At 37.7% G+C, this 11363-nt stretch overlaps 1 protein-coding gene across 1 annotated transcript; it reads right to left on the bottom strand.

Moving 5' to 3' along the window:
* Positions 1-2929: 2929 nt before the first annotated feature.
* Positions 2930-8098, bottom strand: LOC104247111 (probable carbohydrate esterase At4g34215). The gene is made up of 2 exons (XM_009803062.1): positions 7121-8098; positions 2930-3236 (listed from the first exon to the last, which is right to left on the bottom strand). The coding sequence occupies exons 1-2, from the start codon at positions 7706-7708 to the stop codon at positions 3033-3035; spliced, it is 792 nt and encodes a 263-aa protein (XP_009801364.1). The 5' UTR covers positions 7709-8098; the 3' UTR covers positions 2930-3032.
* Between the last annotated feature and the right edge of the window lie 3265 nt (positions 8099-11363).

Genomic DNA, 11363 nt, shown 5'->3' on the forward strand with positions numbered 1-11363 from the left:
TAATTTTAGGATATGATTTGAACTTTTAATTTATGAATTGAACTTTTTGGATATGAATTGAACTTTTAGTTTATAAATTAAAATTTTAGGATATGAATTGGACTTTTAGTTTATGTATTGGAATTTTAGTTTATGAATTGGACTTGTAGTTTATAAATTTTAATTTTAGGATATGATTTGAACTTTTAATTTATGAATTGAACTTTTTGGATGTGAATTGAACTTTTAGTTTATAAATTGAAATTTTCGGATATGAATTGAACTTTTAGTTTATAAATTGAGTATTTTAGGATATGAATTGGACTTTTAGTTTATGAATTGAACCTTTTGGATATGAATTGAAATTTTAGTATATGAATTGAACTTTTTGGATATGAATTGAACTTTTAGTTTATGAATTGAACTTTTAGTTTATAAATTGAACTTTTAGTTTGTAAATTAAAAATTTAGGATATGAATTGAAATTTTAGGATATGAAATTAATTAACTAAAAAAAGATTAGGATATGAATTAACTAAATTAATTTGTTCTTGTTTTATTTGTATAGATGGAACATCATACTTGGATGTATAATAGGAATTATCCTAATCGACGGAGATTGCGGGAGAATTTTGTAGAAGGGGTTGATGACTTTATTAGACATGCAATGTCACTTCCACCATACCGAAATGAAGGAGTAATTAGGTGCCCTTGTGTTAGGTGCGACTATATGAAGTTTGAAAAATCGGAGGAAGTTAAGCTTCATCTTTATAGGAAGGGTTTATAGCAAATTACTAAGGAGACTCATATTGTAAAGAAGAAGAAAGAGACGGATCAAGAAAGGTGGGTCGAGGGCCGAGCCCCGACTGTACATGTAAGTTTTCACTTTTCATTAAGTATTTTGATTTACTTTTATATAAATTTTGAAATAATAATTCAATATAATTTTTCTTATAGGGTCGTTTCACAGCTGACGTGGAGGAATTCATACATAGTCAGCCACCTAATGAGTCGGGCGAGCTAATCCAACCTTCGGACAAGAATGCTGAAACAATGTGGATGGAGGCTGCTGGCGGTCCAAAATAGAGGAAGGTATACGGGCTTCCTACTAAGAAATTCCATCGCTATAAGTGTGGAATGCAATGAATAGGGACTTCCTCGCAAGGCGAGCAACTTGATGGGGAGAGCCTCTCCGCTATGCGAGAGACTGTGACAAAGCTCACATCCGAGCTAGAAGCGGCCAAGGAAAGAGAAAACACTTAAAGATGCTCAGTACATTGGCATGCAAGCTCAGTATCAGGGCATGCAAGAGCAGCTCAAATTTCTCCTAGCTTCTGGAGGTTTTCCGATTCCCTAGTCTCGTGAGTCATCGCCAAAGGCTCGACTTGAACGTGAGCATTCCTTTCGTCCTCCCCGTGCTCGTTCCTCCCGTACTCCTCGTGACCGTTCTTCCCGTCCTTGACAAGTAGACCCTTCTGTATACCGTCTTGTTGATGAAAATTCATCAGACGGTGATGATAATGATGTTGTACAAAACACTTCTTGACTTTTATATACTTTGCACTAGACAAATAGAACCGATTTTGAACTAGGTGTAATAAATGTTAACTTAGTTTTGTTAGTTTAATTTGTTAGTTCTATTGAACTTTAGTTTGTTGGTTTTAATGTGTTTTTTGAATTGTGTTGTTGTTCTTATTATTGGGTTGTTGTGGAGATTTTGGTATTGAAATTATAGTTTATGAATTGAATTATATTGTTATTTAGGGATTTTGGTATGCTGGCAGGTGGTGTAGCTGCCAAAATAGGCATTTTATGCCAAAATTATTACCCAGAAAAGCGACCAAAGTTGGTCGCTTAGCTATTAAAAAAAATTTCTGGAAATTAGGGACCAAGATTGGTCGCTTATGTCTAAAAAAAATTAAAAATTGGCAACCAAGGTTGGTCGCTAATGAACCCAGATTTTATTTTTAAAAAAAAATATCCTGGAAATTAGCGACCAAGGTTGGTCGCTTATATATAAAAAAAATTAAAAAATTAAAAATAAGCGACAAAAGTTGGTCGATTATCTACCCAAATTGTTAAATATATATTTTTTTAAATAATATATATTTTAATTTATAGACCAATATTGGTCGCTAATTATTTATATATAATAATTTAAAAAATATCGTAATTTAAATATACAGACCAACGTTGGTCGCTAAATTTATATTATTAAAATATTGTACCGACCAAAGTTGGTCAGTATTTTGTTCACAGTGAACATTTGGTCATTTTAGCTAAGCGACTAATTAGCGACCAACTTTGGTCGCTAAGGTAAAGGGACCACTAATATAGCTACCAAGTCTGTTTGGACGCGTTTTGGTCGGTATATTGAGATAAGCGACCAACGTTGGTCGCTATATGTGGTCGTTTTTTACCGAATTTCTAGTAGTGATTTGTGTGACATTGTGAAAACTATGTTTTTGGTCGGTGGTCGGGGATTTTGAATTTCTGGAGGATGGGCAATCTGCCTGTAGATGTGATTGTGTTTTACAGTATTAGAGTTGAAATACACAGTCCCATTACACCTCCGGTTGTCCAATTACAATCTCTGTCTTCTACCTGCTGTTTTGACATATGCCGATCAATATTTACAAAATATTTCACATTGCGACTTATGGTGTCCTTTTATCTCTACCTCCTTTTTCGTGCATGTGCATCTAAATTAGAACATGTTAAACAATTAATTAGACGCCACAATCGCCCTCCCAGACCCCACTTATGAAATTGCATTGAATTTGTTATTGTTATTATTATTGTTGTTATTGTCCAACGTGAGACTTTTATATAATCGAATAGTCTCAGTATGATAGAAAAAAATATTAACTTTATTGTAAATAAAGAAAGATTTACAATAGACCTCATTATTAAAAATATGCAAGCTAAGTGACCTTAATAACTTGTTGCATAAATGGTGACGACCTCATTTTTTTATTATCGTTATCACAGACAAGATTATAATTTCCAAACATAATTACCAACTGTAGTATATAGAGCAGTTGGAAACAAATCTATTCGTTTTCTGAACCAAATTTCAGAAATGCATTAGCCAACATCTGTCCAAGCTGGACCTCTGCTGGAGTACTGAGATGCACATAATCTGGGCCTACTTTGAGCCCATTAGCATCAACTGTTTTCACATTTTTAAGGTGAATACCCAACTGGGCCTGTCTGATAATTTCCTTATAATGCCCCAGTGTTGTTGCCAATGCCACCTGTTCATCCACAACAAAGCCCAAATCACAGGGAAAGATAAAGAGTAAAGCGTCAACTAGCGAGCTAAATACATTCAAAAGAAATTCAAACTCGACTATGCTTTAAGTTATATACAATAAATAATAGGATAAAAATTTATTTGAATGCTATTCTAAATATTAAATACTATAAGTAATATACTTACTATTCATAAAGAACAAGAAACATAAATTATATACTTGTTAATTATTAGCCGGCACTTAATGTGATAGTCTAATCTTTATTATAGTTGCAAGATATTGTTTACTTTGATCTAATATATCTCCGATTTATTTCCTAAAAAGTGACTCATAAGTTAATGATTTTTTATATATGAATAAAATCTTATTCATATAATCATATCTAAAGTGAACACCATTAATCTCCTTTCTTAATTGGGTCTCTTCTATGTAATTCAAAAGTTAGTTAGGATTTTTTAATTTTTTTTTTTTTTTGGTATTTTCTATATCTCTTGTTCTAATTCCCAAGAAATCATCTATGTATTTACCAATTAGATACTACGAGTATTATTTTCTATTTTTTTGAAGAAAAAAAACCCAAGAATATTCTAAAAAAAAAGATTCTACTATCTTGATTAGAATTGATGAGGCTAGCTGTGACGACCCAAAGGGTCATCACCGGTTTTCTCTCTTTTTCCGTGCTTCTGAGGCCTTGAAAACCCCACCTTTAGATGCCTCGATTTGCGTGCGTAGCCAGAAAAGCTTATGTGTTAAATTATGTGAAATTTGGTAAATTGTGGCATTAAAATGGTTAAAGTTGACTTTGGTCAACATTTTGGGTAAACGGACCCGGACTCGTGATTTAACGGTCCCGGACCCGTGATTTGACGGTCCCGGAGGGTCCGTCGAAAAATATGGGACTCGGGCGTATGCCCGGAACCGAAATCCTAGGTCCCGAGCCCGAGAAATGAATTTTTAAAAGAAATTATTTTTCTGAAATTTATTTGGAAATTTGAAATGAAAATGAATTAGAAAGCGTTGGTATCGGGCCCGTATTTTGGTTCCGGCATCCGGTACAGGTCTTATATGTGGTTAAAGCGCTTTCTGTGAAATTTGGTTGAAATCGAACGTCGTTTGACGTGTTTCGAACTTAAAACTCTAAATTTGAAAGTTTATGAAGTTTGAAGAAAAATGATGATTTTGAGGCTTGATTCATTGATTTTGATGTTATTTTGGCGATTTGATCGCTCGAGTAAGTTCGTAGGATGTTATTGAGTTAGTGTGTGTGTTTGGTTAGGAGCCCCGAGGGCTCGGGAGTGTTTCGGAGGTGTGTCGGAGTGTTTTAGAACTTGGAATAATTGCAGAAGTTTTCAGTCCTGGTATTCTGATACCCAGTGCTATGCGATCGCATAGGCCTTCCGCGATCGCATAGGGTTAAAATCCCAGGTACCCCATTTGTTCAATGTGATCGCATAAAGTCTCCTGCGATCGCGTAGAGTAGCCACCCTTCGTTCAATGCGATCGCATTATCTGTTTCGCAATCGTAAAGTATAAAAGCCAAAAATCCGGAAGGAGGCCTGTTTCTTCTATGCGTTCGCAATAGAAGTCCTGCGATCGCAATAGCCAATTTTCTTGACCCTATGCGATCGCATTCCCTCTTCCGCGATCGCATAGAGCAAATTCTGCCTAGTTAAATTTTTAAAACTTCAGAAACAGTAGCTACGGGACTCATTCAAAAACTCACGAGCTTTCTTCTTCCCCAAGCACTTAGGAGTCCATTGAAGCCCCCATTCTTCAAGACCACTTGGGTTAGTAAATTCCCACTTATTTTCTTCATTTTCCATCATTAACTATTGAGTTCCTAAGCTTAAATCATGTAATTTAGAGTAGAAATTAGGAGTTTTGGTTGGAGTTAGGTTTTTGGGAATTTTGAGTGATTCAACTTCAATTTGGGGTCGGGTCTTAAAATAAATTATATATTTGAACTCGTGGGGTTATGGGTAATCGGGTTTTGGTCCGAACCTCGTGTTTGGATCGTGTGGGCCCGGGGTCGAATTTTGGTATTTTTGGAAGAATGCTAGGAACTTCATATCTAAGCTACGGGATTTTGTTATCGAGTCTTCATTGATATTATTGAATTAATTATGCCTAGATATCGTTGTTCTGGAGTCGGATTATAAAGGAAAGGCGGTATTTGAGGGTTGATTGCTATTCTTTGGACCGAGGTAATAACCTTGGCTTGAGGGAATAGGATTAGAGTGTTGTTTGCTATTTGCTAATTGTTGAGTATGGTGTATAGGCATGGTGACGAGTATCTATACACCGGAGTCTAGCATGACCGTGAGTCTTATTTGTGTTTATTCGGATTTTGTGATATCTCTTCCTTTTTAAATTGATAAATTTCATATAATGTAAAGAGTTTGAGGAAGAATTATGAGTTGTACATTCTTGGAGCATTGGCTCGAGTTATATTATAAAGCGTGAAAGTATAAGAAATGATTGAAACCCTTTGGAGCATTGGATCAGGTGGTAAAGTGAGATGAGAAGTAAAAGTGATGGAAAGAGAAAGAGTTATTGAATTTTTCCCTTGCCGGGATGTTTGTTGCTTTGTTGATTACCTCCCTTGCCGGGATGTTGGAATTTATTGATTTTGTTCCCTTCCCGAGATTTAACTGTTTAATTGTGTTCCTTTACCGGGATTCATATTATTATTCGTTCACTCCCTTGCCCCTTTGTTTGTGATTGTTGTTTGGGTGAGGAAGAGCGATAAAGCACGAAGGGTGATGTCGTGCATTGTTTGTTATTGTGAGGAAAGAGTGTAAAAGTACGAAGGGTCATACCGTGCCATGTTTTGAATATTTATGCACGAAGGATCATTCCGTGCCATGTTTTGAATATTTATGCACGAAGGGTCATTCCGTGCCATGTTTTGAATATTTATGCACGAAGGGTCATACCGTGCCATGTTTTGAATATTTATGCACGAAGGGTCATTCTGTGCCTTAATATGAGAGTTTATGTGAGGAAGAGCACGAAGGTTAATGCCGTGTACCTTATATGATTGTTTTGGTGAGAACGAGAGTAAAATCACGAAGGTTGATGTCGTGCAACTGTCGATTAACCTGTTCTCCTTAACTTTTGCTATTGTACAGTTTCACTTCTCTATCTGTTGACTTTATATCTGAACTGCTACACCCCCATAGCATGTTTCCCCCTCCCTCTTAGCTGTTTAAATTCTGTGTATTCCCTTTTATTGAATATGTCTGCACAGGTTGTTTTTGGTAGGCTCTGTCTAGCCTCGTCACTATTTCGTCGGGGTTAGGCTGGGCACTTACCAACACATGGGGTCGGTTGTGCTGATGCTATACTCTGTGCAACTTTTTGCACAGATCCAGGAGCAGCTTTTGGACCTCAGCAGTAGGATTTGATCGGGAGCTGACTTCAGTCCAGGGACTTTCGAGGTAGCCTAGCTGACGTCCGCAGGCCGGAGTCCCTTCCTATTTTACTTAGATTGTTTCCCTTTTGTATCGGAACAAAGCATAATATCTTTTATTCAAACCTTGTTTGTAGTACTCTCTAGTAGTTCGTGAGTTAGTGACCCCAGACTCTGGGTAGAGATGTATTTAGACTTCCGCATTTGATTTCAGTTATCTAAATTTAAAGACTTCCGCTTTTATTTATTTGTCTCGTTTTATTTATATTGTTGCGAATGTTATCAGCAATGTATTAATACTGGGTTGGCCTAGCTCCAATAGTAGGCGCCATCACGACTCCCGATGGTGGGAAATCCGGATCGTGACACTAGCTTTCTAAATTAGGTAGTTTGATCCTCATACTTGTCACATAAAATGGAACGCTCAAAATAACCATACACACTAATAATGTAAAGAATATGTTGAAATTACCTGAATAATAGGGAGGGAAGGTGCATACAAGTCATTGCGCACATCGGTGAAGAATTTCTGCAATCTTGAATTATACAATTTTGCATCCTCAAGATCCAAAGTATCACTCTCTCCTTGATACCACAAAAGTGCTCGAACTGTCCCACCACCTTGTAACGCAGTCTGAGTTCTTTTTAACATCTGATTGTAATAAGAAGATCCTTTAGACCATTGGCTAATATTTGTGGAACCAACAGCACATGGCACTAAACCAATCACACCTATTTTTGGTTCATTTTTCAAGACTGAATTAGCAAATGACATGCCAAGACCAATCCCACAAACTGCATAATAATCAATATCTTGATGCATTGGCTCCTTTGCTTCTTCCCATAGAAGTTCAGCTGTTAGCCTAAGAATTCTTGGATTGGATTGACATTCAGGTGGAATGTACTCATCCCATTTGTTATTCACTACCCCTCCTCTGCCGGACATGTTGCTTTGGCCTGCTAATATGAATATGTTTTTGTTACTATTTGTTGTATGTGCAGGGCTGACACAAAAGGGGTGTGCAGCCAAAAGAATCAAGAAAATATAGGGCAAAATCATTTTCTTGGGGATGTAGTGGCTGAAAGAGAAGCAAAACAGGCAGGTTGAAATTGAGTATTTAAGTATGGCAAAGAGAAATAGGAAGGAAAATTATGTAACTATTATGTAATTAAGACCAGTGAAGCTGCAGTTGATGTGTCATATGGTTAAATTTGGAACGATGCGTTAATGATACGGCCAAAAATGTCCTACAATTCTTGAGAAGATAGATTGGTTACCAATTTGGCAATGGATGCATTAATGCAAATGAACAAAAATGATCTCAACTCTTGAGATGACAGCTTGATTACAAATTACCATTTAAAAAGTACTACTAATTAGTGTATAAGCAGTGAGCAAATCTTGGCAGCAAAAAGATATGGATTGCATATACCGTTCTAAGTAGGCAGCGAGAGTATAATAATAAACAAGCCATTCTGTAATTTATAGTACCTGTCAAGACAGAGTTGATTTTATATGCATATGATAGTTTCCAAATAAAGTGCAGCTTCATATGATAAGTTAAGAATATGCATATGATAGTATCAGAGTAAACTATGATTTCATATGGTAATTAAGTTGGCAATGCTCTGCATATGATAGTTTTCTAGTAAATTGTGGCCTCACATGATAAGTTGGAAAGGATTCATACGATGGTTTCCAAAGTAAATTGTGCCAACCCCCGCCTCCCCCAACACCTCATCTCAAGGCGGCTTTAATAAAAAATAAAAAAGGTGAACTGTAGCTTCTCTTTTTAAAATTTTGTAGAAATAAATAGGTACAAACTTTTTAATTTGTAAATTTAATTTATTTTTTAATTATTATATTTTAATATACTTTGTTGCGGATATACCTCGTAGAGAAAAAGTATAGGATTTTTGTAATACAAAGGATGCAAGTGCTTGATTCGAAAATACACGGAGTATATGAATCATGTTAAGAGTGTTTAGTGTAATTAAATGAAGTTGATGGAGTACTAGTTAGGGCCTAGGCAGCTGACATTTTTCCAATGTAGGCAGAAGAATAGGAGCCGAAGTGAACAGCACAGATCATATGATTATCAAAGGAGCTTTCTTTACACACTTGTTTGCACACCCGTGAAGCGCAAAAGTTGGTTTTTTTGTTTGGTTTTTAGTGATTAGTGATTACTTCAAAATGTTGTTGACTCATTGCTTGATATTGAGGGGATATCATTGTTTTACCAAAAAAAAGTATTAAACCTTTCCTTAAAATAAATTAATGAGAAAATATAGGGTGAATCCTAGTTAAATATAATAACCACTAGATCTAACGTTTAGGTGTATTGATAATGTAGGACTGAATCCGATAATATTGTATACCAACTACAAATACCCAATGATTGTTAATGATTTTCGTAATAAAAGCAAGCAATAAATGTTGATAATGGTAATGAATGTAATAAGAAGGAATTTATCACTCAAATAATAGATGACTTGGATGATTCTCCTTCCTGACGACAACGTGAGTAATAGAAAACGAGGATGGATAAGGAATCTTTAGATCTTGTGAGTGAAAAGTGTATATCCTTTTGTAATCAACCCTTTACAATGTGCTCTTATCAGAAAAAGTAAAGACCCCCCCCCCCCCAATTGTTCTTTATCTCTTCCTATTTATAAGGGATATTCCTAAGAAATCCCTCAAAAGTACAACAGAAAAAATATCCAATGGAATATTCCATCTTTCTATTCTTAAACTTATTCTACCGTTGCTTCCATGCTCCATTTACTTACTCGGCACTAATCCCTCTTAAGACGACTCCTCATCATTAATCTTCGACCATGTTTGTTTGCAGTTATCAAGTCGTCCAAATTTTGACCAATACAGTTAGTCCCTCCGCTTGTTGAGGTCGTGATCTTGGACGTCCTCGTTTAGCGGATCTGTTCTGCGCCCATTCAGAAGAAATTTGGTTGTGTTGATTGGATCAAATCGGTCGAGGTCGAAAAGACGGTGTGTCCAGCAGGGCTGCGGTTGGTATGGCTAACGTGGGATGATGCCATGGCCACGCACGTCATTATTACGCGTCTTCCCAATACAGTGTTTGTGCTTCTGTCGCTTCGATTTGGTGCCATTGACGATCCTTTGCCTCGATTCTGGTGTCACCAAACCCTATAAATATATGAGGGGGCTTCATTTTCTAAAATTTTCATCGTTTCTCACTTCGTATGCATATTCTCCTGCTTTGATCTTCTTCTCCGATCTCCACTTCCGATTTCTTACAGCCTCTTCAATTCCAGTCCCTGATTTTTTTTTCCCAGTTGATATCTTCTTCTGACTTTGTTGTACACATTTCACTACGAAAATATGTCAAAATCCCCTCATATTCATGATGAATTCTCCGACGCCACTCTTTTATCGGTGGCATTTCCTCCCGGCGGTGAGGAATTCATGGCTGAAGAGGAAGAAAGCTTCCCCACCGTGGAGGAGGTGGTTCCTAAGAACCCTTTGGTCAGAAATGACTTCCAAAAGGAACTTGCTCCCACTATTGCTCAGGAGCTTTCTGAGACGTGGCCACCTCAAATAGCCAACCTCCGGTCTAAATATCGCATTCCTTCTCACGTCGAAATTGTTCCGGCGGGGGGCGACACAGTACAGGTTCACCGACCCAGATATTATGCTTTCTACGTTTATCTGTTCTTAGTTGGTTATTCTCTTCCTCTCCCCCATTAGGGGAGGAGTTTTGCCGCTTTACAACGTCTGCCCGGCGCAACTCTCCACGTATTTAAACAAAGTTTTTCTGATACGGGCGAAGTACGCAGAGTTGGCCGGCTGTGAGGTCAATATTTACCATCTGCTACATCTATTCTCACCCAGCTTTTATAGAGGCACATCGATACATCTGCGGCATCGTAGGATAAAGGGTTGTGGCCGGAATGGACGATAAGGCTAACCGCCGGTTCTAGCATAAATATTTCTTCATCAAGATCGAGCATCTGGTGGCGAATCCAACCGGATTTCATGAGCAATGGAACTATAATCGTGAGTATCTTGTCATATGTTCATTATTTTCTCTCTTTCATTTTCGACTCACTCAACTTCCTTGTTCCCATCTGAGTGACGTGCATCTTCTCCCGTCTTCGATATTGAAGATTGGGTGGCACGTGTGTTACCCCACACCGTGGGAATTCGTGACTGGGTGTCCTTTCACAAGCACTTCGGACCCAAGACTTCGTCCAGTAAGTGATTTCTCCCTTCCAACTTATTATCGTTTTCTATCGCCTTTTGATGCAACCTTCCTTTGGTACCAGGTCGGCGAGTTTCCAAAAAGGTGAGGTTTACAGTCCTTGAATTTTGCCAGGCCATCGCGTTAGCTGGAATGCAGTTTGCTTTAGTCGAGTCTGCTTGAGAAGGTCAAACTCAGGTTCCACCATTGAGGGAATCCACCCCTCAAACTGTCTCCATGCCGGATGAGATCTTTTCTCAGCCTATTTTTCATCTTGTGGATAAGTCATCTCATGGCTAGGAGGCATCGCCGAGGAAAAGACGAAGGGCGGAGACCGGGAAGGGCGTTGTCGCTAATGTTGAGCCGAAGAGATCCATCGCTTTGGAAGCGGAATCGGTGCTTACACCAGATGTCGAGGCTGTTTCTACGGAAAGTGTCATCATAGAGAGGAGGCCCTTTGAGGTTGAGGGGGTTCGTAGTAGTGGAGAGCTTACG

This window comes from Nicotiana sylvestris, chromosome 10 (assembly GCF_000393655.2).
Source record: "Nicotiana sylvestris chromosome 10, ASM39365v2, whole genome shotgun sequence".
NCBI classification, from domain to species: Eukaryota; Viridiplantae; Streptophyta; class Magnoliopsida; order Solanales; family Solanaceae; genus Nicotiana; species Nicotiana sylvestris.

Excerpts from the sequence above, each read along its gene's own strand:
- LOC104247111 (XM_009803062.1), bottom strand. The coding sequence starts at position 7,708 with ATGATTTTGCCCTATATTTTCTTGATTCTTTTGGCTGCACACCCCTTT. Across the intron at positions 3,237-7,120 it reads CTTCCCTCCCTATTATTCAG|GTGGCATTGGCAACAACACT; the intron begins GTAATTTCAACA and ends GTGGATGAACAG.